At 39.9% G+C, this 27,808-nt stretch overlaps 1 protein-coding gene across 2 annotated transcripts in view; it reads right to left on the reverse strand.

The window, feature by feature from the left end:
* PLCB1 (phospholipase C beta 1) overlaps positions 1-27,808 on the reverse strand; it is a 2,042,221-nt gene that overhangs the window by 376,682 nt on the left and 1,637,731 nt on the right. For both annotated transcript variants that reach the window (XM_069234146.1, XM_069234145.1), the window contains exons 28-30: positions 13,324-13,400; positions 13,140-13,229; positions 11,338-11,395 (exon numbers count right to left, since the gene is read on the reverse strand). In XM_069234146.1, the coding sequence (XP_069090247.1) occupies positions 11,338-11,395; positions 13,140-13,229; positions 13,324-13,400 (225 nt within the window). The remainder of the gene's footprint in view (positions 1-11,337; positions 11,396-13,139; positions 13,230-13,323; positions 13,401-27,808) is intronic.

The following is a 27,808-nucleotide window of genomic DNA, read 5'->3' on the forward strand; positions in this document are numbered from 1 at the left end:
TAAATGAAAATAAATAAAGACATGGCCCCATAGAAATTAAGAGGAATGTTACAGAATAGTATTAAAAAGTGTTAAAAACTAAGTGTAAAAATGCATTAAAATGTATTAAAATGTATTAAAATGTCAATCAAAGTGAACAAATTCAAATATACATGGAAAAAATGTATGAACTATAAAATATGACTTAACTAGTACTAAGTAATATATATACTAAATATGCACTATAAAATGTAAAAATACAAAGCACTGTGTAGAAAACATGTTTAAAAATACATTACATGTGCTACTACAGCAAATAACAGAAAAATGTTTTACCACTGTAATGTGAACATGATTTATTTTCTTTGCAAAAAATAAAATTAAAAATGTACATTTAATAAAATAAGTAAAATACATACATAACAATATGTAAAAACATTGCCATGTGTTAGTTATTATTATTTGAAAAACTGCATACAAATACAAGTATATAAACTGCAAACCATTTGGAGAAGTTGTGTCACACTAACAAGGTGACTTTTACCATTCCAACTCCAATCTAAACCATTTTGAGGAAGGTGTTGGCCAATTAAAGTGTTTAGATGTACTAGTACCTCTCAAAAGCAAATCATTTTGGGAAAGGTAGTGGGCACTTAAAAGGAAATAATTATTATTTCCACTCCAGTGTAAGCCATTTTGATGAAGGTGCAGAACACTAAACATATCAGATTTTCTATTTCAACTCCAGTGTAAACCGTTTGGGGAAGGTGGTGGACACTATAATGGCAAGATGTGCTACTTCCACTCAAATCTAAACAATTTTGGGAACTGTTAGATAATATGGAGGATGATTTGCTATTATTAAACCATTTTGTGGAAGGTGTGGGACACTAAAAAGGCAACATTTACTAATCCTATTCCAATCTAAATCATTGTGGGGAAAGTGATGAACACTAAAATGATACCATTTCCTAATTCCACTCTAATTTAAACCATTTTGTGGAAGGTGGTAGACACTAAATTGGTCACTAAATCTAAAGCATTTTATTGAAGATGTTGCACACTAAAGTGGTTAGATTTACTATTCCCATTTCAAACTAAACAATTTTGAGTAAGATGTTGAACATCATTTAAGGGTCAGATTTACTATTCACACTCCAGTGTAAACCATTTAACAGAACGCGTTGGACACTAAAAGGGCAGGATTTACTATTCCCAATCCAAACTAAATAATTTTGGGAGGTGGTGGACACTATAGGGGTCAGAGTTACTATTCCCAGTCCAACATAAACCATTTTTGGAAAAGCATTTGACACTAAAAGGGCAATGTTTACAATTCCCAGTCACATCTAAACAATTTTGCAGACGGTGCTGAACAATAAAAGGTTAATAGCCACTACTTCCACTCCACTCTAAACAATGTTGGGGAAGACTTTGGACACTAAGGGGCAGATTTATGGAAAGTGGTGCTGCACCGAGTGTAGTACCACTTTACCTGCGCCCTTTAGCACCCCTTACCACCACCATGTGTGCGCCATATTTAAAATACCGCATAGCATGGCGCAGGGTAGGTGGCAATAGCGTCATGTCACAAGAGGCCTTTGATGTACTCTGCAGGAGTAGTGCCAAAATATTGGCGCTACTCCTGAAGAGTACATAGGGCTCAATTCTAAAGAATGGAAGCCATCTGTTAACGCCTACTCTTGAGCAGGTGTTAAAAGTGTCGTAAAAAATGGTGCAAGGAAATCTCATAGATTTCCTTACACCATTTTTCAGGCTCCTGGCGCAGGCATAATGTAGTGCAAAGGGTTACAGGGCGGTGCCAGGGATTTCGACCTCGTTGGGCCACATTAACGTCCAAAATAATGACGTAAATGTGGCACTTGGTGGAGCTAGCCATTATAAATATGCCCCTAAATGGGTTATAATGACTATCCTCACACCAAACTTAACTCTTTTGAGGAAAGTGTTAGACACTTAAGGGGTTAAAATTACTATTTTCACTCAAATCTACACCATTTTAAGGAGGTGTTGGACACTAAAGGGGGTGAATTTAGTACCCCACTCCAAACTACACCATTCTGTGGAGCATGTTGAACACTGCAGGGGTTACATTTACTATTACACTCCAATCTAAGCCATTTTGTGGAAAGTGTTTGGCACTAAAGGTGCTAGATTTAGTATTCCCACTCCAATTTAAACCATTTTGCGATACTTGTTGGACATTACAGGGATGACATTAAGTATTCACAGAACACAATACATTATTTTTCAAACTCATAATAGAAATAAAAAGAAAATAAATCTAACTTCTGATACACATTTATGATTTACATAAAGATTCAAAACAATGAGCATAAAACAATATAAAATAAAACATAACAAAAAATATTAACAATATTTAAAAAGAAATATAAATCAACATTCTAAACTTCTATCATTCATTTTAAAAACATTAATAGAAATAATAATAAAAGTGAACTATCCGTAAACTAAAATATTTCAATTTTCTACACCTTTACTAAAAATAATATTATCCTAAAAATACAAACTAATAACTTATAAATTCATTTTACAGTTTAATAAAAAAAAATATTTTCAACAAAAAGGAAACAAATTATTAAAAATAACATAACTGGTGGCCGAAACACTATGAACTGTTATGAGGCCGGAGCAATTGCGAGAGGTTGAGAATAAATCAAGCATTCCATCTTTTACCTTTTTGTTGTGTATTTAGCAAGAATGTATGGCCCTAACACTCCTGATCCTTCACCAACAAGACAAGTGGAGATGAAGTTGACTATGATGAAAAAAACATTTGTAAATGGGAAACTCTAAAACAAAACTTTCGGTCCAACACATAAAGGATAAAAAAGAGTATCTAGATTAACAAGAGTCAGAGTAGCACCTGTGAACTGATGAGACTCTTAGAATCATAATTGATTAATTGATTAATAGGCATAAATATAGCTTAATTTGTGCCTTTAATTTGTATTCCAGTCAACATTAGTCATCCTTCAGAATTGATTATCTTTTGATTTCTAAAGAGTTGGTAGAGAACTGGTCAAAATTAGCTGACAATTAGCTGTCACACCTAGACATTGGTTGAATAATGCCACTTTGACACTTGAGCTAATAGACTGAGAGCTTCCTAGAATTAATCACATGTGGCCACTTGATCATGAAGTTCTTCAACATTTAGAATTTCAACTGTACATGAAAATTAAGATGCAGGGATTTCTTTCATGTTTGATTTGCCCTTATATTTTGTGTTTGGGACTCACATGGCTAATCTTAGAGGGTTATCTTAGATGTTTTCTTACTAGATTCTCTACTACTAAGAAACACATTTTATATACATGATGAACTATTCAGTTAGATCATGCATTTACAAATATTGTTAACAAATGAGATAGATCCTAACATACAAGCAACTCATTTTGTAAAGCCACAGGAATGACAACAGGATTTTAATAATTGGTTTACTGAAAAGCGTGGAAAGAGACTGGCATTGCAATCTACGGTCCGGTAAATGAAAAGCCACACTAGTCATATCAATGTAGAAGGCAAAATCATTTAACACCAATTAGGTCTTCTTGAAGTATGTTATGTAAGACTGACAGCCTTAGGGTGGTCACCCCTAACTTTTTGCCTGCCTGCCTCCACCTTTTGGACACTGTTTTTGCTGGTTTTAGGACTCTGCCACTTTACCACTGCTGACCAGTGCTAAAGTGTATATGCTCTCTCCCTTAAAACATGTTATATTCAATTGGCTTATTTAATCTACTTGTAAGAAAAGGGCACTGCATGTGCCCAGGGCCTGTAGGTTAAATTCTACTAGGGGGCCTGCAGCACTGATTTTGCCACCCACATAAGTACCCTTTAAACCATGCCTCAGGCCTGCCATTGCAAGTCGTGTGTGTGCAGTTTCACTGCCACTTCGACTTGGCATTTAAAAGTATTTGCCAAGCCTTAAACTCCCCTTTTTCTACATATAGGTCACCCCTAAAGTAGGCCCTAGATAACCCATAGGGCAGGGTTCTATGTAGATAAAAGGCAGGACATGTACCTGTGCAGTTTATATGTCCTGGTAGTGTAAAACTCCTAAAAGTCATTTGTACACTGCTGTGAGGCCTGCTCCTTTCATAGGCTAACATTAGGGCTACCCTCATATACTGTATGAGTGGTAGATTCTTATCTGAAAGGAGTAACAAGGTCATATTTAGTATGGCCAGAATGGTAATACAAAATCTTGTTGACTGGTGAAGTTGGATTTAATATTACTATTTTAGAAATGCCACTTTTATAAAGTGAGCATTTCTCTTCACTAAAATCCTTCTGTGCCTTACAATCCATGTTTGGCTGGGTTAATTGACAGCTCCCCTGTGCATTCCACTCAGACAAACCCCAAACACAGGATGCTCAGTCACACCTGCACACATCTGCATATTGAATGGGTCTTCCTGGGCTGGGAGGGTGGAGGGCCTGACACTTACATGTCAAAGGACAGTAGCTTGATCTCACACAAAGGACTGCCACACCCCCTACTGGGACTCTGGCATACAGGATGGAACTGACCTTGTGTACTTCTAAGCCACTCTTTGAAGTCTCCCCCACTTCAAAGGCACATTTGGATATTTAAGCAGGGTCTCTGACCCTACCAACTCAGACACTTCTAGACAAGATACCACTGGAGAAGAAACCCTGAACCAGAACCTGCAACCTGCCAAGAGGAACTGCCTGGCTGCCCAAAGGACTCACCTGACTGTTTCTCTGCAAAGGACTGCTGCCCTGCTGTTGCCCTGCTGTCTGGCTGTCCTCTGGCTCTGCCGAGAAGTGCTCTCCAAGGGCTTGGATAGAGCTTGCCTCCTGTTCCCTGAAGTCTCAAGACCAAAAAGACTTCATTTCTGCAAAAGAACTCCTTGTGTGGCACAAATCGAGGCACAACCTCCAAGAAACTACGCACAGCCTGCATCGTGGGGAGAAAATCACTGCACGCTGAACTTCATGAAGAGGAGAACGACGCAGCGCAGCGTTGTGACTGGAGATTTGACGCACGGGCCACAGAATCGACGCAAAGTCAAGCCGGAACTGCGCAGCCCGACTTCCTGAAAGGAATCGACGCAGCACCTGCCGTGCGGCAGAAATTTCCACACATCGCCCACCGGATTGACGCAGCCCCTGTGACTTCATCCTGCACGTCCAGGATTTCAATGCATCGTCCCCAGGGCGTCCGTAAACCGCGCATCCCGAAGAGGATCCAGGTCAGCACACCGGAAATCGACGCAAAGCCTTCCCTGAGTGAAAACTCAACGACGCATTGTCTTTGTGCGCCAGAAAAATTGATGCACACCTCCCCGTTTTCCACGCATCTCCTTCTCTGTGGTCTCTTGCAGGGAATTTGAACACAAACCAGGTACTTTGTGCTTGCAAGAGTCATTTGTTGCTATTTTAAGAACTAAAGACTCTTTATATCACTTTCTAAGTGATATTTCAACGTGTACTTATTGAATCTTGACCTGCATTTAACCAGATAAATATTCTATATTTTTTCTAAATGCTGTGTGGTGTATTTTTGTGGTGTTATACTGTGTTATTGCATGATTTATTGCAAAAATACTTTACACATTGCCTTCTAAGTTAAGCCTAAATGCTAGGTGCCAAGCTACCAGAGGGTGGGCACAGGATAGTTTGGATTGTGCGTGACATACCCTGACTAGAGTGAGGGTCCTTGCTTGCACATCGGGTACCCTGACTGCCAACCAAAGACCCCATTTCTAACATATTACCATCACTTTACTCTAAAATTAATAAGATTGATAAACAAGTCACCTAGTAATTCAATGAAAATCCAGTAATATGGTCTGCTCTAGAGAATATCACAAAGATTGTAAAACAATTCACTAAAGCGGAAGTAATTAGAATACTCAGATCAGCTATGAAGAGGAAAACAGCAGGCCAAGATAGGCTCCATAATGAAATTTGAAAAATGATTCAAGAACACATTTTTTGGATCTTGTCAACTGTATGTCAAGAACGTTTTCAGCTTGTCAGTTCACCCAAGCCTTGGAAGGAGGGGCTTATAGGTGTATTTTGCTAACTTCAAATGAATGCAACTTACTGCTCCTCTTAAGATCTAACAAGATAGGGATATCTCCTTTCCCACTTACGGAGTCATTGAGCCTTTGGTAACACTGTTTAGAAGCAACCTGCCTTTAAAAAAAAATATTTCTGTCAAATTACATGCCGATTAACATTTTCTGTTCCACCAAGATTCTGAATCAGTATCAGCGCTCATGATGGATTTGGAAAATGTTGGTATGTATCTAGTTATAAAGCAAACTTTAACAGAAGAACAATTTTGAGATTTATTATCTAAAATGAAGAGAGCTGGGTAGCATGCAGTTCAGAAAAGGTTAAACATCTTGGACTTATCATCTCAAAAAAATTAAAAGGCTCTCTTTCAACTAATTGGCTTCCAATATGGGTGGATATTAAAGTTACTAAGTCAAAATCGAAAACTGTAGCTATCAATAGTTCTATGAGCTAATTATAAATGAAATTATCCCTACATATTATAACTTTTTGAACAGTTCCCGACCTAAATACCTAAATCCTTTTTTGATAGGCTTAAGGCATGTAATAATAGTTTTAGCTAAAATAAAAAAGTTCTAAGAATTGCTCAGACTGAACCCACACTTCATTTAAAACATGGTGTGCTCAGATCTCCAGAAATATTACTCCCTATAATTTCTAGTAGCACCCCATAAGTGCAACAATATTAAATGAAGGTACTTATTTAATATAGTACATCCCATGACCCCAAATAGCTTATCTTTCAAAATATAATAATATCAATACTTTAAAAAAGTCAAATGAAAAACTATTTGAGACACAATGTATTTGTGGTGGTATATACAAAGGATTTGGAGCATGCCTGGATTTACAAGATGTAGTAGAAATTGGGGTAATTCTGACCTCCCAATCTTCATAAACCTCTTCAAATGTACTGTAAGGGACACTTTGATGTTAATTGCTGACACTGTTAATAATAGTAACCAGTTGAAATCATTTGATCTGTTGAAACAACAATCACATCATTAAATGACATATTTTTGATATATGCAACTGAAAAATATATGTTCACCTCAAATAATGTAGACTTATTTGTTCCTGGACATCATATTTTAACTAATATATATGACTTGGTGTAAAGTAAAGGAGTTGCTTCACAATTTTATGAGACATTTATTGTAATAGGTGATTAGCAATTAACCTCGGTGGCTTTTAAACCTGGCATCCTTGGCATGGTTTCCCCTAACCTTTACTTTCAGACCTCCTGCTTTTTCAGACTTTGTTTTGCTGGCATTCAGATTCTGCCCACTTTACCACTGCTAACATGCTTGTGCTCTTTCCCTGAAACATGGTGACATTGGCATATATCAAATTGGCATATTTAATTTACTTGTAAGTCCCTAGAAAAGGACACTGCATGTGCCCAGGGCCTGTAAATTAAATGCTACTAGTGGGCCTGCAGCACCGGTTGTGCCACCCACTTAAGTACCCTTTTAAGCATTTCTCAGGCTTGCCATTGCAGAGCTTGTGTGTGTAGTTTTGAACTGCTATTTTGACCTGGCAAATTAAACCTTTTACCAAGCGTAACCCTTCCTTTTTAATACATATGCCACTCCTAGAGTAGGTATTGGAGAGCCCAAAGGGCAAGGTGTAATGTTTTTTCTGAGAATGCCACTTTCAATAAGCTGGCATTTTCTTGCCATAGCCATTTAATGTCTGCAGCCTGGTCACGTGACTGGGTGTATTTGGCAGTTGGGCTTGGTGTATCCCCCCTAGACAGCCACACACAATGGGAGCTTATGTGTGACTTGATGGGCCATCTGTGACTGAGGAGCCATCCTGGACAGGATGGGAGGGAAGATGTGGACACAGGGCCACTTACACCGGAATTGGCTGCGTCCTGTCCCCAAACAAAAGGCTGCATACCCCTGTAGTTAGTCTGGAGCCAGGGCAGAGCATGTGTGCACTTCAAAGGCATATTTTTGAAGTCTCCCTCACATCAAAGGCACACATGGATATAGGAAATGGACCTCAGACACCACCACTTCAGTACATTTCAGGACTCTGGCAGGAAAAAGGACTACTGTGCAGCTGAAGGACTGACACTCTTCTGGATTGCATTCTGCTGGTCTCCATTATTTGCTGACCTGCTTCCCTCTTGCCTGGGAGTGATACAGACTAGACCTACACCCCTCCAACCCATAACCCAAAGTTACTCCAAGGGCTACTGAACTGTATCCTGACCTAAAGCCTCAGGGACATAAAAGACTTCCAAATATCGTGCTTCTTCACTTGGTCTCTGCCACCTGTGAGTCCACCCTGCCAAGTGGCGCCACCGCAGTCCTAGACCCTTGGAAGTGAGTCTAAGGTGCTTTCCAGTCACACCGACACATCTTCTGTGCTGAGTGGCACATCCCCAAGCAGAACCAATGCATCTCCTTGGCTGAGTTGCGCATCCTAAAAAAAAACTGATGCATCACGGTTGCATGATGCATCTTTGCCTCAGATTCACACAACGCTCCACAACCAGGATTCAAGGTATTTTTTTTCAGCAGGCCAAACTGGGTCACTGTAGCCAGCTCCATCACAGCTGGCCTGAATTTTTTACTTTGTCTGAGTCCGGTGCAACCAGATTCCCCGGTTGGTGATTTTTTTCTAAGTGCTATTTTACAGGTTATTATTTAAAAATTCAAAACTAAAGTTCTACTGATTGGATTTTTTTCATTTTGTTCTGTCTTGTTTCATTTATCAAATGAACTTTTAATTTTCTAACCTGGTGTGGGATCCTTTTTGTGATCATAGCACTGTTCCCACTGGGCAGCCTGATGGGAACTGCATACTACAATGTTCCCACTGATCAACCCGGTGGAAACATTGTAATACGCTCAGTGACGTCCTCCACACGAGTATTGCTGTACAGCTGTGGGACTGCCAAACTCATAATAAGGCCCAAAGTGTTTTGCCAGCAAAACTTCAGGTTTTGAGAGAATTCATTAGGGTCCTCTATAATGATGACACCATGTACTGCACTTTTGAGCACTGCTGAAACTTCTGAGGCATGTCATAGAAAACACCAAACACTCATTTATTTTGTAGTAGCAATTGCTAGGTGGAAGACACCCTCTAGTCTTTATGGCTTTGAGGGTCTCTGAAATTGAACTTTTAGTTGCAAAACGGTGGCTTAATTTCCAAAAACCAATTATTTGAATGTTTCTGAATTACATGCAAGAGACTACAGTGTCTGGCTCTTCTATTCAGCAATCATTAGCATCGATATGATCTTAAATATTCAATTAAAGACATTTCTAGTCCATGCATCTCTTTGTGACTTTCTTTACATGCATTTTTATTGACACAAGGGAGTTAGGTGTTTTTCTACCAAGAGAGCACTAATATACATTTTCAAATAACTTAGGGCCTTATTTGGAGCTTGGCAGATGGGGTGCTCTATCACAAATGTTGCGGATGACCTGTCCACCATATTACAAATTCAATAAAGCCTATCGCACTAGCAATGCAGTGGAAGGGATATCAGGCACATTGTGATGAAGTATCCCATCCACCAAACTCTAAATAAGGCCCTTTAGCTTTTTATTTCGATTTCGTCTTTGACATCATAAGGTCAAACATTTACATTAGGACTGGTATCTCTGATCTCCAGCTCAGAATAAATACTACAAGAGGCTTTCAATATATTAAATGAAGAGTGCTTGAATTGCAAAAGTGCACCACCAAGCATGTGTAAAAAATAGCCTCACTCACATAGACATCATATTTTGATGTTCCTTTTTAAATGATCTAATGATCTTACAGTAATAGTTATGTTTCAGAAATATGAAGCGTGTGCACTATTAGGTATACCCAGGTCATCAGAGATGTAAATATTATGGGTCCAATTCACAGACTGCATTTTGTAGTACATAACGTAGTACTAGAAATATTAGTATTCATATACTACAAAATGTAATTCACAGACCTACTTCCAGAGATCACCACCCTACTTCCAGAGATCACCACCTCTGCCTCCCCTATTTTTTCTGTGGGAAATTTCTATGAGAGGGGTGGAGATCTCTTCACACATACATAGTTAGCAGTAAATGTGGGAGAGACCAGGTAAGGCAGTGAGTAAAAAGGGAATAAATGCTACTAAACTTCAGAGGCTATAGGAAATTTAAGGAGTTGTATGGGAGGGTCTTGCAAATTTACTAAATATTAAATAAAAACAAAATTGGCAGTAGGGCAAATATGTTTTTACACTATTGTTTAAAAACTAAGATTTCTAAATGAAATATACATATATTATTATATATATATATATATATATATATATATATATATATATATATATATATTTCATCATTACTTAATGAACATGTATTAGATGAAGGTATATGCTATAAAATATTATTTTATTTTTTTCAGGTTAAAAAATTTATCTTTTTTAAAGAAAAAGTACACTTTAATAACTTTTCCTATTTTATCTCACAGGGAAATCTCTGCCTCAATAGCAAAGATCTCCACCAACTTGTCTAAATTTACTAGTAGCAAATTTACACTCATAAATTGTGTAATAGAAATAGCCACCTAGTTATTTGAGTGGGGTGGAGACTTGTAAGTCTACACCGAGTAGTATATCGCTAGTCTGAAACGGTGAATAGTACATACGTGGAGAGTTACACCTATGTGTAGGAGTAAACACACATTTGAATAAATATATATGTATATACTTAGCTTTGTGAATCAGGCCCTACAATTTGAGCAGACATACACACAGTATTTATAATGTAGCCTTCTATTCACCTAATTGATGTGCAGCATGAATCTTGACTACTGAGAAATGGGTCTGACTGCAAGATTGATTAAACTCTTAGATTGACATCCAATAGTTTTGTCCCAGTCTCACAACTGACACATTCTAGCATTTTTTAACAGAACACATACATAGGAAGGTCACTTGCAAAGAATGTGCTGTGACTATTGTATTTCCTCTTCTACAAGTAACTGGATTAATTTTTGCTTTCTTTATTGCTCATTATAACTTTCTTATCCACTAGGGACAGAAGGTGACCAGTTAATGGGCTTACTGGATAACATTATGATACTCCCATAGACCCAATATGTATGTATATATATATATATATATATATAACACTCAGCATCTATAAAACTGTAAACATTTTCTCCAGCTGAATTTAGAAAAATAATCACAGAGGTTGAAAACAAAGAGAAAATTTGAGACATTATTATTTTTTTTTTTTAATGTAATAGAGTGTGTAGCCATACCCGTTTTATGTACTGTACCACCTCCTGGATGTACGATCGAATCATTTCTGTCTTCTCCCTAAGGCAAATAATTATTCAGTCATTACAAATATTGGTGTGGGCATTACTTAATTTTCATTCAAATTAATGACCATGAAGTGATGACAATATAAAATTGGCTCTTTAATTATGGCACCTTCAGGACAAGTAAAGTTCAGTGAGCATAATATACCAGTATCCTATTTTAGATCTCACATACAGACAGCTTTATCTTTTTGGAGAGAGCTAATGCCATTGCACAACACACAACACACAGCATACACATACATACGGGTAAAGAATTTGGCTTTTGGACTCTGTTCAGCCATTGGCTAATGTGGTTCAAGTTGTTTTAAGTATTCACATTTGGAGTTGTCCATTAGTGTTACTATCAGCTCGCTAAAGTTGGTTGATGTGACCCACCTAAAAAGTAGTCTACACAATCACTGCTGTTAATTTCATTAGTATTACTAATTGCATTAGTATTTATTTATTTATTTATTTTTATCCAGAGAGCCTGCAATTTCACTCTAGATGTTTAGGCCCCCCTTCAACTGCCAAGTCCCTCTCACACCAGGTTTCCATTGCTCTCAGGTGTTCCTATGCCTATCCCCACATCGCTTATACCTTCTATGGGGACCGTATGCCAAGTTTGTAGGATTTTGGACTAGAGTGCAAAAGGTAACCCTATATCACCGATCAGGTTTAACAGAAAAATAACAATCTACCTCTACCCAGTGATTTAATAGCTCAGTGGGTTTTTGGACCAACGCAGACATGTGATTCTAAGGTCTGAATCTTGTGTTATGCCCCCAGAAGCAAGTAAAACATGTTCCAATCAATTGTATAAAAATAACACATTTTTTAAAGACTTGGTTTTGCATGAACCCCATGGTAATCTAATGAGCTAGGCCCTCTCTGACATTTAAACACAAATACACTCTTCCTCGTGGACACATGCATTCTCTCAGACACATGCTCACAAGTACACACACACATACTTACGCTTACTGTCTCTCATGCTATGCCTCGGTCTCCTCAGGAGGGAACAGATTGTAAAACAAAAACATTTGTTTTTTTAGCTTCATGCTTATTTCGAAGCATACAAGGGGGCTTGCCAACGGCATTTAAGAATTTATGGATAACGCCTGCCTGTTATGGAGGCTGTTTGCCGAAGGTGTTGTAGCTGGAAGGCTTATGGAGGCTTGAAGGGGATCACACCTAAAGTAGGTGGTTTAGATCCAAAGTTGCTGACCTTCAAATAACCAATCCATACATATACAGCTGAAGCAAAGAGCCATTTACAAAACTGCTGTTCTCAGACTTAAAAATGCAGGCTTGTCCCTTGTGTATTCATTTATAATTATAATATAATACACAAAGGCTCATGTCAGATAAATGTTTACAATGAACAGTCACACATTTTACAGCAGTGTGATCGCCCGTAGGTCAGTGCTTACTTAGTGGTGGGGGTCTCATGCGGTGGGCACCAAGCAATCATTTTTACCAGAGTTTGACTCTCACCAAGAAAGAGAAAGGGAGAAAAGCAGGAAAGAGAAAAATATGAAAAGAAATACAAAGAGAGTCAGCAGGGATGAAGAAGAGCCTGCAAAAGTGAAATAAAGAGACAGAAAGTGAGGGATGGTGGAAAGACGAGGCAAGAAATGGATTTAAAAGTGAGGCAGTCTGCGCAGTCAGCAGCCTCGGCATTTAGATGCACCAACCATGGCCCCCGTGAAAATATTTTGATCCCAATTATAATTATTTTTTAATTAGACACTTACTCCTCCATTTGGTTTTTATCCTTTGACTTCGTTTCCGTGATCTTCTCTTGCCTCTTCTTATCCATTTTCTTCTTCAGCTCTTTTTTTTCTCTTAAGAGGAAAACAAATACATAACGTCAGCCCGCAGGATTCCAGACTGCAGGCAAAATACATTTGCAGTTGAAATAAATATATGTTGACATACTTTTCACAGGTTTCTTTTAGCTTTTTCAGCTGGCTGTTCTGACACTCTTCGGCGACATCTGTCAGTTTTTGAATAAGCTGCAAATACAAAATTTGTCATACGGTAAATGCATTCCGGTCTAATTAGGTCGCCAGTCTCATAGGCAAATGTATTAGAAACTAATGCAAGCGCAAAATAATTTTAATGATGACCTGCAAAAGCCTACATCCGGCTCATAATTAAGTCACATAGGCCCGTATTTATACTCCGTTTGCGCCGAATTTGCGTCGTTTTTGTCGACGCAAATTCGGCGCAAAACTAACGCCATATTTATACTTTGGCGTTAGACGCGTCTAGCGCCAAAGTATGGGCAAAGAGCGTCATTTTTTCGCGTGAACGCCTTCCTTGCGTTAATGAGATGCAAGGAAGGCGTTCCCGTCTAAAAAAATGACGGCGACGCAAATGCGTCGTATTTATACTCCCGGGCAAAAATCACGCCCGGGAGGTGGCGGGTCAAAAAACCCCGCATTTGCGCCACTTTTTAACGCCTGGGTCAGGGTAGGCGTTAAGGGGCCTGTGGGCTCAAAATGAGCCCACAGGTGCCCTCCCCTGCCCCCAGGGACCCCCCCTGCCACCCCTGCCCACCCCAGGAGGACACCCAAGGATGGAGGGACCCACCCCAGGGACATTCAGGTAAGTTCACGTAAGTATAATTTTTCATATTTTTCAATTTATTTTGGGTGGCATAGGGGGGCCTTATTTGTGCCCCCCTACATGCCACTATGCCCAATGACCATGCCCAGGGGACATAAGTCCCCTGGGCATGGCCATTGGGCAAGGGGGCATGACTCCTGTCTTTACTAAGACAGGAGTCATTTAAATGGCGTCTGGGCGTCGAAAAAATGGCGCAAATTGGGTTAAGACGATTTTTTAGCGTCAACCCGACTTGCGCCATTTTAAGACGCCCTAGCGCCATTTTCCCCCTACGCCGGCGCTGCCTGGTCTACGTGGTTTTTTTCCACGCACACCAGGCAGCGCCGGTCTGCTTGCGCCGGCTAACGCCATTCCATAAATACGGCGCCGGCATGGCGCTTCGGAATGGCGTTAGACGGCGCTAAATTTTTTGACGCTAAACTGCGTTAGCGCAGTTTAGCGTCAAAAAGTATAAATATGGGCCATAGTCTTACATTTTTTACACCACCAACTACGTGGTTTCACATTTCTAACTGATAACTATGGCTCACAATTGACATCTGCCGGTTGTTAAGTTATTAATCATGCAACAATACTCTCATCTGTAAACATCAGCATTGTATTGCAAACACATTTGTACATTAGCAGCAATTTAACGAACTCTCGCCCCCTTTTATTCCCATGCTGTCGATCTGTAAAAATATTGATCTTGGTACTTATTGATAGCAATGAGTTCGACTTTTAGGAAGGCAAACTTTTTGTATTATCCTGTTTTTAAAGATCAATACAGATAGCGAAACACATTCTTTGTCTGCATTTATCTGTAAAAATTAACAAAAACGGAAATCTGGGAGCCCAGCTCATAACTGGCCTAGTCGAGGGATGGACACGTGTTGGCGGTATTAGCTCTCCTTCTTCGTGAAATGCTCTTAGTCAGGTATCCTGTTTAAACAATACATTTCGAAATGAACCTTCATTCAGATGCCTCCGAGGTGAACTTATCTCTTGGATAATAACGTGAAATCGTGACTGCCTGGCCAGATTGCTCCCTCGACATCGCCAGGGAGAGCAGAACACATGGCTGAACAGTGATTTGTTAGTTAAGAGGCTTTTCTTGTACTCATCCCCTATGGGATTTATGCAACCTCTTCTAGGAACCAACAGATCAGTCCACTGAAAACCAAGAGAGCCGTGCCCAGGGTAAAGAAGCATAAAAGAAAAGAGAAGCCGGTGGGAGCTGGCGCCAAATCCGTCTCTTACGCACGACAGGTTTCACTTGTCAATGCCTTTCCAATAGAATATTCCTCCAAAAAACACAAAACCTATAAACTATTATTCAATATTTTTCTTGAAAACAAACTATGATTTTTTCTAAGCTCTAGTAGTGTTTACAGTATTAGATGATAATAGAAAGAACACGATCTGTTGTTGCTTGGCAGATGGAGGTCGAAAATATGTCAATGTAGAAAAGGATACTTATTTGTCTTAAGGAAGTGTTCTACCATTATAGACAGTGTCGGCTATTGTGCCTCTAATGGCACTCTGCCACTGCCAGGCAGGTGCCATCTTCTCACCACAGCAGCCCAAGTGGACCTTCAAATGCCATTAAGTGCTTCACCCACCCCCCACATAAGGGTAGTAAGCGCTATACAAATGCTACAATTCAATACGATTAGTACACACCTCTACAACTGACATATTGTGCAATACCAGCCTTACTACATTAAACCAATGTGAATGAGTCAGATTAATTAGGAAAACACGTAACAACCTAAATCACCCAGCATACTTTTTGACTCTGCATTGTGACTACAGTGATTTACTGCAAATGCTCTGATCATTAAAAGTAAAGATTACCGGATGTCGTCAGGGACGCTGGTTCATGCTCTGCACATTTATTCTGGAAGCTGTATGCATGCATCTTATCAATGTACATGTACTCGAACATGGTGGCCCCAGTGACGTGGAGTCGTCCAATAACCTTAATTAAAATGCTATTTACAGGGAGATTTTCATGGCTCAATTGTTACTAGCGATGTCATAAACACTAAGGGCCTCATTATTAGTTTGGCGGGCAGCAGAGGCCGCCTGACAAACTCATAACGCCACTACACCGCCATTGTGGCTAAACCCCACTGGCCCTATTTTGAATTTCCCGCTGGGTCCGCAGACAGAAACTGTGTTTCCGCCGGCCGGCCCAGCGGGGAACAGAGCTATAACATTGCAGCCGGCTCGCAATCGAGCCAGCTGCAATGTGGCGGTGTGGCGGGTTGGGCATTCCACTGCCCGTAATTCAAGCAGTGTAATGCACAATGGGGCTATGAATGGGGGCCCCTGCACTGCTTATGCCAAGCGCATGGGCAGTGCAAGGTGCCCCAGGGGCCCTCTGACACCCCCATTCCACCAGCCTTTCCATGGCGGTTTAAACCGCCATGGAAAGGCTGCTGGATGGGGACTTGTAATCCCCAGGACAGCACTGCTTGCAGCGCTGCCCTGGCAGGTTAACAACCTCCAGGCTGCAGGCTGGCGGCAGCCTGGCGGTGCTGGCGGTCGGACCGTGGCAGCTCTGCCATGGTCAGAATGTGGCAGTCGGACAGCCACGACCGCGGCAGTTCGACCGCCACTGTGAGTCTGGCAGTCTGAAGACCACCAGACTCATAATGAGGCTCTAAATGTTAATTTATAGACTGACTCAATGAGGTTCCCATACATCTTTGTGCACATTGTATAATGATACATGAAGTAGACTATATGTATCTTCTGTATAAGCATAATGTTCCAGCCACTGAAAAGTAGTATTTTTCAACAGTTACCCAAAGTTGACAGAACTGGAAAGCAGCACAAATAGAACATTAGTACTGCTTTTGTCTAACTTGGAGCTGGCACTGATTTTAAGTTTGAGTGAAGTAAATGAAATTGGGTTTAAAAAGAGCAAAGAACAGTACACTTTTCAAAAATATACTCCTCTGTTTCTATAGGCATACTTATTGATTTTTTCTTGGTCACGTCGATGTTTGGGTCCTATTAAATGGGATGCAAAACTGCACTGTTTTCCTGCTCACATTCTCCCCTGAGTGATTGCCAACAATTCTAATGGAGATGATTTCAGCTTGGTGAACTCCTCTGCTTCTTCTAATCAAATTGTCACTATTTGATTTATAATGTTTTTCCCTAAAGAACTTTATTCCTGGCATTAATCTTACTTCTGAATTTGAATTTCTCAAGTAACATGATAGTTGATACCTTCGTGGTGCTTGCTATTGCTTTTTGTGACACGTTTTCCCAAACAGCCATTGGTTGCTTTTATTTTTATGACCAATTTCCAAATCCGTGGTTTCTCTCTGGTGGAATGTAGTCCCACATTCTCAATTTTCCCTTTGCAGCATCATTATTGCTCCTTTGTTGTAAATCTCCTCTTATGTATCACCACAGCTCTGCTGGGAATTATATTTATCTACATCCTTTTTAAAAATAACAACCATTTTTATTAGCCGACAAAGTACTGCATATTCATATTTGTCAAATGGCTTCATTTCACGATGGAGCCTTTCAGACAGTCTAGGATTGTTCCGCCAGTAGCATTAAACATGCTGTATATTTTAGTTTTACCTTGCTGATCATATGTTGACTTGTAATTTGCTCACACTCATGTGTAGATAATTCTGGCAACCTGTGTCGGTCTTAACTGGGGCACCACTGTGATCTTTTTGGGAAACTCTGAGGTTTTTTTGCTACCCCACGCTGCTGTTTATGAAAGATTCGTGTGTTTCAGCCCATGGGTTATATTTTTCAAGGGAATGTGAAATCGTGTAATATCTTCTTTGTAAAATGTCAAAATAATCCATTAAAATTCATGAAAAATGTAGTAAAAAACATGAAAAAGTAGAAAAATGTGGACTTCCAGTATATTGCATTACCTTTCTTACCCTACCACAAAACAGACATAAAAAATACTCACGAGGTACCAGCAGGAGACTGTTTCGAGCAGAAAATGAATCTCAGGAGTTTGTGTTTTTTTATTTTTTACATGAGATGCACATTAGGGTACAAAAAGGCAACCGGCGTTTGCATATTATGAAGTTTCGAGATAGTTCACAAATTTAATTTATTACAAAATTAAAGAATTTCACAAATTTCGTTAGTGTAACTTACATTTCTCCCAGGCCTCTCTTTTATATGCTGTATTGAGGGGCTCTAGGTTATGAAAAGAGGTCTTGGAATCTTCGGTGTATAGCACCGTGTTCCTGCTTGGTCATTGTGTCATCATTTAATATGGCCATTGACTCAGTAAGTAGGCTGCTCTTTGATGATACAATTCAGTATTTTACATGCACTTCACCCGAACCAAGACAGCCATGAAAAAGGACCCTCATCACTCCTTCATCTGATCACAACTAGATCCATATAATGCTGATTTTCAGGAACTTGCTATTTCCCAACGCTTCCCCCTTTTGTTCTGTTCTGAACGTCCTCTCTGTCCTGGAGTTTTGGTCATTCTAAGTGTACTGTCTAGCACTTCCTTTCGTTTTGCCTGAATATTTTGTGTTCTTTTTTGTTTCCAAAATTCAAGATGGATTGGTTGTCTACTTGATTTTGTTCCTGATCTTATTCTAGAGACCCGCTGACATTAACATATATTTACTTTGCTCCAACTTCATTAGATCAGAACTTTCCTTATAGCAAATTACTGTTTCAAGTGAAACGCGTTGGGCCTTATTCACAAGCTAAAGTTATATTTTGTGGTGCAAGATTACCATTTGCTTGCTATTCATAAAGTAGGAGTGTAGTTTTATGTGTAGTATCTTTACGACTGCAGAGATGTCACACTAGAAGGGAGGACAGTCACTGCAGTCGTAATGATCCTACACATAAAACTACACTCATAGTTGGGGAATAACAAAAAATAGTAAACTTACACCAAAAATGTAAGTTTACCTTTATGAATAAGGTCCGATGGGTCGTCTTCCACTGTTCGAAGCTGACGTTTCTACAGACCTACGGGGTAGGGGAATTTGAAGAGATTTCTTGTTGGGCAAAATTATTTCTCCATGGAGAAAAAAATTAAGCACTAACAAGTATAATTTCAATTTCGCAGCACATTTATGCTGTATATGAATGTTCACCTCCAACATCTACATATCCGAAAATGTTTTTGCAGGAATGCATAAAATAATTTCTGTTTAGAAACTGTAAATATAGCTTTCAAGGAGTACTTATGACGTATTCCTGCAGTCTGTAGGCACAAACCTATAGGAGTAAATTTAGGGCCAGATTTATCAATTTTTGTCAGACCGCAACGCACCAAAACAACTTGCTGAGCTGCGTCAAATGGAGAGGGCAGGAATGCACATTATTCACTTTATATGGTGCATTTTTACTCTCTCACTGCAGTGACCCACTGTGTGCTGCCTAACCCCAATGCAGGAAGTCTTGTGCCATGGAGCCAGAGTGTCTGCGTTGCAGGCAGGACTGTTTTTGTACAGGAAGGGCTACCTTCCTGCACAAAAGCAGTCCTTAGAGGTGTTTCTCTCTTCCTAGGTGTGCTGCAGAAAGAGGAAAAAGAAGGAGAAATAAATACATTTTTCCTCCTTGCATTACGAAGGCGTACAATTTTGATGCATCCCTAGGTTTAGTTTTAGGGTGAGAGTAGCAGCACTTCCGTTGAGAAACCACACAAGTTACACGAGAATTAGTAAGAGTTGAACATAGGTGCTCCAAGGGTCGGGTGCCTCACTCCCCTAGTAGGCACAAGTATGCGTAACAAGTACACAAATTGAAATAGCAACAAGAAGACCCCGGCACGCACAAAAGTAATGTCACAATTCAGGTTGGGGACACAAGTCCCTAGTGTTCAGGTTCCGGACGTAAGTATTAAGTCTGAAGAGTCCTTAGTTGTTGATGCAAGTGTCTTTATTCACAGGCCCAGTTTGCCACAGATTTGCGTAGTCATCCAGAAACAGCCGACACGTGTTTCGTCACAACATGTGACTTTTTCAAGGCTGGGCCAGTTGGCCAGGAAGGTACGTAATGAGTCGAATCAATATGAAAGTTAAAATAGTTGGTACACTAGGGACTTGTGTCCCCAACCTGAATTGTGACATTACTTTTGTGCGTGCCGGGGTCTTCTTGTTGCATCCCTAGGTTTACTTGTCTGACTTGCACTGCCTTGCTTTCCTCCAAATATTCCAAAGCACACAGGCCCATGGAAGGTGGCTTTGTGTGACTTAGTAAATCTTACTTGAGGATTGCATTGCCCTTTCGTGGATCCCGCATGATGCAAGGGCACATAATCCTTTGATAATTTTGAGTACAATTTTTTTAGATCTAGGGCCACATGTGCGAATATTTGGAATTGTGATTCCCTAATTGCGAATCCATGTGAAGCGAAATTAGGGAATCTCAATTTCAAATGTAAGAAACTCCACTGAGTTTCTTTTGTGATTCCCGGTGGGTCACAAATAAACCTGCCTCATTAATATTAATGAGGTAGGTCGAAATTTGCGAGCCACCGGGAACTGCCAAAATCCAAGGGTTGGTGGCCTGCTGGTGTCAGCAGACCACAATGTCTGTGATTGCTTTTAAATAAAGCAATCTCTTTTTTTAAATGCAGGCGGTTTTCCTTAAGGGAAAATAGGCTGCTTTAAAAAAAAAAAAAATTAAACGTTCCGGTTTCATTTGTTAAGAGCAGGCAGTGGTCCGTGGGGCCACTGCCTGCTCTTAAAAAACGTTTTCAGATGCATTCACAAAGGGGAAGAGGTCCCTTAGGGAGCGATTCACAGATTGGGCTTTGTAAATCCCAAAACGCATTTTTCTAGTTGCCATTCTGCGAATTGGCCCGTTTACGACAAAAAAAATGCTTTGTACATGTGGCCCCTAGTCTCTGATTTTGTGATGATTAGGTGAGCAATGGACAGAGTACTGAAAGGCATTTCCGCTAACTTTTTTGTATAGCAGACTTCAAAAATCATTTTACTGTTTTAATCTTTTCATGCTTCAGTAAAGATTACCAGTATGCACAATAAAAAACAGAAACATAAAACTAAGTATCCTGAGCTCATAACCCACCATAAACAGGGCTATTCAAAATGTCCTGTAGGATAGGAAGGCAAAGAATCGCATATTAATGTAGAGGTGCCCCTAGCAAGGACCTTTCAAATATACAATCTTTTTGAAAAATATCTTACGGCTACTGTCATGATAATTAAACAAATCTGAATGGACATGTGACTTGGGAGAAAATTTCAGCTATTCCCCTCTAGTCAAACAACGGCTCACAATCTGAAGACAATGGAGCTGTTGTAACTTTCACATGATGTCTTTGTTGAGTCATCAAGTGAATATTAATCCTAAAATAGGTAAAATGGGATTCAGAAATATCAAAAGTAGTTTATGTTCAGTCTGTAGCATATTGTCTGATTATATACCTACTCCTACTGCTACTGAATATTCTAGATATATGTCTGAACTAATGTAGAGAAATAATGTTTAGGTGTAAATCTCGCTAGCCAGACTAAATTAACTATAACTTGGCCCTCTACAATAGACACTCTTCTCATAAATGATGCCATTTGAGATGTCATAAGTGTTGTTATGAATGCTATGTTTTAACATGGTAAGTGATGTAGTGTGATATGTTTCAAGCAGTTAATGGGGAAGGCGCATGTTACAGTTAATTTAATTTGGTTAGCGAGTTGACAACACTGTACAGAGGAGAGTGAATTATAGTAAGTTTTGGGTGAGGCATAAATAGTAACTTTAAGTCATAGCTATAAACTTATAATTATAACTTTCGAATTCCTAACGTTTGTGTAGCTTAACTTGGTTTTGTAAAGAAATAATAAATTAAATTTTTTTTAACAATAACTAAGCTTTAACCTTTTTTTTGCCTTTGAATGTCAATGTTTTGTTCATAAAAATGTGTTTCAATTCATCAAGAGGAGTGTCGCCAAGTGGATTGTTGTAGAGTGGAATGGAGTGTCAGTGAGTGGAGTGGTGTAGAGTGGAATAGAGTAGAGTGCACTGTTGTAGAATGTAGTGGCATAGAGTGGAGTAGAGTGTTGTAGAGTGGAAGGTTGTTGAGTGGAGTGTCGTACAGTACAATGGGGGGAGCATGTTGTTGAGTGCCTTAGAGTGAAGTGTAATAGAGTGATGTGTCAGAGTGGGGTGGCATACAGTGGAGCATAGTGTTGTAGAGTAGAGTGTTGTAGACCGTGGTTAAATGGAGTGGCATAGAGTGTCGTAATAAAGCAGCATAGAGTGAAGTGGCATAGAGCAGCATAGAGTGGAGTGGCATAGGCATAGAGTGGAGTAGTAGAGTGGAGTAGTGTGCCAGAGTAGAGTGGAGCAAAGTGGCATGGGATGGTATTGAGGGAGTTGCATAGAGTGTTGTAGAGTGGAATAGAGTTTTATGGAGTGCCATAGAAGGGAGTAGAGTGTAGATTGTTGTACCGTGGAGTGGCATAAGGTGGTGTGGTGTAGAGTATCATGTTGTGGAGTCATGGTGTAAAGTGCAGTGTTGTGGTGTAGAGGTGTAAACCGTTGTGGCATAGAGTATTGTGGTGTGGATTGTTGTGGTGTAGAGTGTAAAGGCAGAGTGTTGTGGTGTAGAGTGTTGTGTCATAAAGTGTAGAAGCATAGAGTGTCATGACGTAGAGTGGAGCAGCATAGTGCGGAGTGGAATATCATAGAGTAGACAGGAGTTTTGTGTCCTACAGTAGAGTAGAGAGCATGACATAGAATAGAGTGGAGCTCTCTGTAATTGAGTGGTATGTCGTAAAGTGTGTTAGAGTGGAGTGGTGTAGAGTGGAGTGGTATGTGATAGAACAGAGTGGCGTGTCATAGAGTAGACTGCCATGTCATAGAATGGAGTGGTGTGTCATACTTTGAAGTGAAGTGGTGTCTCGCAGAGTGGAGCAGGGTTAGGGTGGATAAAGTGGAATAGAGTAGTTTAGAGTGGCAAGTCATAGAGGCATAGATTAGACTGTTTTAGAGAGGTGTGTGGCAGACTGGAGTATTGTACCGTGGAGTGTCAGCAGGTGGAGTATCATAGAATAGAGTGTTGTAGAGTGGAATAGAGTGGAGTAGTGTTGTAAAGTAGAGTGCCACAGAGTGGAGTAGAGTGAAGTATATTGTTATAAAGTGTAGTATCATCAAGTGGAGTGTCTTGGAGTAGAGTGGATGAGTGTTGTAGGGTGCAGTGCCATAGAGCGGCATCCCGTAGAGAGCAGTATCAAAGAAAGGAGTGACATACAATGTTGCAGAGTGGAGTGTAGAGTGTAGAGTAGAGTGTGGTGAAGTGGAGTGGCATAGAGTGTAGTAGAGTGGAGAGGCATAGGGTGTTGCAGTGATGTAGAGTGGAGTACATTGAAGTAGTGTGTCATAGAGTAGAGAGGGGTAAAGTGGCGTGGAGTTGCATAGAGTGAGTTGCATAGGATGTGATAGAGTGCAGTACATTGTTGTTCAGTGGCACAGAGTTAAGTAGTGTTGAAAGTTGGAGGGGCATAGAGGGTTGCAAAGCAGAGCAGAATGAAAGACACTTGAGTGGAGTGGAGTGGCATAGAACAGAGAGTTCAGGAGTGTCTTAGAATGGTGGTGCGTAGAGTGGAGTGGCCTAAAGTGGTGCGCCCTATTGTACTGTGGAGTGCCGTGTATGAGTGCACTGGCATGTAATAGAGTGGAGTGGTGTATCATCAAGTGTCTTTTGTAAGAATTATTATTTTTTCATTTTAATAGATACCACAGGTAGTATCAAGGAAGTACCAAGATACTCTGTACATTAAAAAAAATATATATACAATAAATCAAATACTTTGCCCTTTCTATTCAGATTATGGTAAAGTGCCTCATTTCTTCCTGTATGTTTCAAAAATAGTAATAAGCTATATCTCACTTAGAAATTCAGAACACAGTCAGAGTGTGGTCAAAACAATATGGTTGCCTTTTTATTTTGTACATGCTTTCAATAACCTATATTATTGCGTTTTGTCAATTTGGTCATCAATATATACACATTTTACTGAAAAGCACTAAGATTTTGTTCCTTATGCTAAAAAAAATTCAAACCCAATTTTGATTTACTAGTAAAAAGGATCATGTTCAGACCATAATCTATATTCCTGTCAAATTTCATAAAAATCCATTCAGCTATTTTGCTGCTACGTCTGTTTAAAAGTTCTATGAAAAATGCATTGGTGGATAAACGTGTTCTGGGACCCGCTTGTTTCTTTGCACCCCCTTAACTAATCATCACAAAACTTTGCATCATCAGCCAGCGTAGAAAGAGGAATGAGTCTCAAAAGATTCATCACACAGTTGCAAAATTATTACCAATCAACAATTGGAGGAATTGCTTTCTCTCAGAATCCTAAATATAGCCACAGTGGCTACTGCCACTCTAAATATATCTATCTATAGATAGATAGATAGATAGATAGATAGATAGATAGATAGATAGATAGATAGATAGATAGATAGATAGATAGATAGAGTTTTTCCCTACCAGGTCATGTGCAAACTAAAAGCACAAGCCCAACCTTTAAAATACAATGGTCCCTGCCTTATGGGCTACCTAGGGCCCACATTAGGAGTGACTTACATACGATAAAAGGTTTATTTAATGCTTGGTGAGAAGTGATATTGCCAAGTCAAAGTGGCAGTTTAAAAGTGCATTCAGACTGCAGTGGCAGGCCTAGGATCTGTTTTAAGGGGCTACTTAAGTAGGTTTCACAATAGGTGATGCAGGCCAACTATTAGCTTTTCATTTACAACCTCTGGGTATATGGAATAACATTCCACACAGGACATAAAACTATAAGAAATATGCCAATCAGGAGTACACCAATTTTACCATGTTGAGGGGAGACAGCATAAGCACTGGAAAACAGCGGTGAGGTGCACAGAGGTCTAAGGCCAACAAAAATGTTCAGCAAAAATTGAGGGAAAAAAGGCAATTTATAAATATGATATACCTTTGCCGAGCCTTATACTCCTCTTTTATTACACGTACACCAGGTCTAAATTAGGCCCTAAGTAGCACATAGGGAAGGGTGCTGTATAAGTAAAAGGTAGGGCATGTACATTTAGGTTTTGCATGTCCTAGTAGTGAACAATACCCAAATTCATTTTTTACTACTGTGAGGCCCACTCCTCTCATGGGTTAACGTGGGGATATCATTTTTACACTTTAAGCTGTAATTCCTGATTGAGAAAGAGTAGCTATGTTATGTTTCATATCATTGGAATGGTAATGATAAACCCTCCTTGATTGTAAAGTTGGATTTAACATTTTTATTTTAGAAATGCCACAATTAGAAAGTTGACATTTCTCTGCTCTTACAGTTCTGTGTGCCTGCAGTCTGCCTCCAATACATGTCTGGGGTGGGTACAGCTACATTTTGAACATTTCCTCTAGAGAGCCACAATCACAGGAAGGATAAGTGTATCTGAACACTCATTTGCATTCTGATAGTTTTTCCCGGGCAGGAAGGGAGGGGGCTGACACTTACATCTGAATAAGCAGTGCATGTCTCAACACAAAGGGCTGATTACCCCCTACTGATAATCTGAAGCCAGGGCTAAACAGAAAGGACCTCTGTACACTTCAAAGACCCTTCTTTGAAGTCACCCCACTTCGAAGGCACAACTGCATATAAGTACTAGGTCTCTTACACCAGAAAATCAGACAGTTCTGTAATTACAACTGGACTCTGTCAGAAGAACTGGAGTGCTGAATCAAGGACTGTTACTCAGCTGGATGCCTGACCTGGAAAGACTACTTTTCTGTTGTGCTGTCCTGCAGCCTGCTGCTCTCTGACCCTATTGAGAGAGAGCTGTACTCTGCCTTGCAACTGAAGTGATCATCAATGGCTTGTTGGTTTGCCTCCATTTTTTTGAGACTCAGGGATATGAATGTCTGTACCTCTGCTCCTGTGCCTGGTTCACTGGAAGTGGATCCAAATAATTGCACCTGAGAAATCAATACATCTCCAGTCTGCTTGGAGCAGAACCAGCGCATTGACCCATCGCTCTGGGAACCATAGGATGCCTTGAGAGCCCAATGCAAGGAACTATGCATCACTGTCACAGCAGCTCCGAAAGGTCAAAGCATCCTTTCAACTGCTCAGAGAAACCTGGCACATCGCACTTTGGAACCAACGCACTGTGATTCGGCACTCAGAACCGACTCATCACCACCACTGTGTGAAGAACATTGACACATCACCTCAATTGCTGGCCCGGCATCAAATTATCACTCATGCATCGTTCATCTGTTTCGCATGTCTCGCTATTGCAAACGAGATCAAGGTACTTTGTTCACCTGTCCTGCATTGCTCTTGCCCCCGGCCTGCACTCCATCGCGGTTGGCCTGAACTGTTGATTTTGTCCCAGTCCAGTGCAACCAGAGAACCCCCATTGGCTCTTTTTGCTTTTAAGTGCTAGAACTCTTTTTATTCTTTAAGAATTCATAACTCAGCTTTTAACAATTGATTTTTTGTTGTTTTGGTCTTGATTTAGTTATAACATTATTGTCTAATTTTCAAACCTAGTGTGGAGTCTTTGTGTGGTGTTTTTACTGTATTACTCTGTGCTGTGTAGAACACATACTTTACACATTGCCTCTTTAGATAAGCCTGACTGCTTGGCACCAAGCTATCCAAGGGTGAGCACAGATTATCTTTTAGTGTGTATCTGACTTACCCTGACTAGGATTGTGGCTCCTGCTTGGACTGGGAGTATACTCTGGCAACCAGAATCCCAACCGATGTTCATAACTAGATTTAAAGTCCTATAACTGCAAATCTTCTTGAATTGTGTAGCATTTTGTGCTACTGTAGGATTAAAGTACTTTATTTTAATGGAACGACAAGCACTGGGCTGGACAATGCATTACAGTGTCTATTGGTTGACTGTTGAGTTCTGATCTCTTGTTCCACCTATTCCCTCCTCCAGAAGCCTTTGACTGCTTGCTGTTATTATCCACAGAATCAATTGTGGAAACAGTTGAATTTAGTACAGTTGATAAGGCTATAGGAGAATGGACCCAAGGACAATGATGGTAAATTACTTCAAATATCATGGTTGGGACATAGTATCCCCTGTCTGCTCTGTACTCTCCTGAAAGGTGGCTGACAACAAAAAATATTCAAACTGATATATAATACTTTATTTACAGAAGCCTCATCCATTCTGCTAATGGGATTGGTGGCTGACAACAACAAATATTAAAACTGATATGTAATACTTTATTTACAGAAGCCTCATCTATTCTGCTAATGGGATTATGAAATGTAATATGATCCACAAAGTTATTTCCAACATTTGTAATTGCATTCGTTACATCAGATGTTAGGTCATGAGGAGTGCATTTTTGTGTAGTTACAGTTTGCATGGCTGCTGTACAAGTTGGTGGTAGCCTTCTACCAACATGAGGGTAGCATGTTGGGTGCCCATCCTGGTCAAATAAGACCACGATCTATGAGACAGGCCTATGACATGGCACACAAGCATTATCTGTGTTTGCTCATTACAACAAAATCAGCATTAAGGATCCAGACAACAGTAGAGCTGGGCAGCTAGTGTGGGGGTACACATCTTTTACCATGCAGAGGACTTTTGTGATCCAAATTAGGTAATTTGGGGAATTTTATGTTACAATTCGTACATGAAATTCCCTAAATTATGCCATTATGTGACTTTGCATAATTATGGGCCAGATGTACAAAGCTATATTGTGGTCGCGAATGCTGAAATGTGTCTTTTGTGACTGCAAAATGGCCTTGTACCATGTACCATCCCTATTTTGCGAGTCGGTAAC

Source organism: Pleurodeles waltl, chromosome 5 (assembly GCF_031143425.1).
Source record: "Pleurodeles waltl isolate 20211129_DDA chromosome 5, aPleWal1.hap1.20221129, whole genome shotgun sequence".
Classification (NCBI taxonomy): domain Eukaryota; kingdom Metazoa; phylum Chordata; class Amphibia; order Caudata; family Salamandridae; genus Pleurodeles; species Pleurodeles waltl.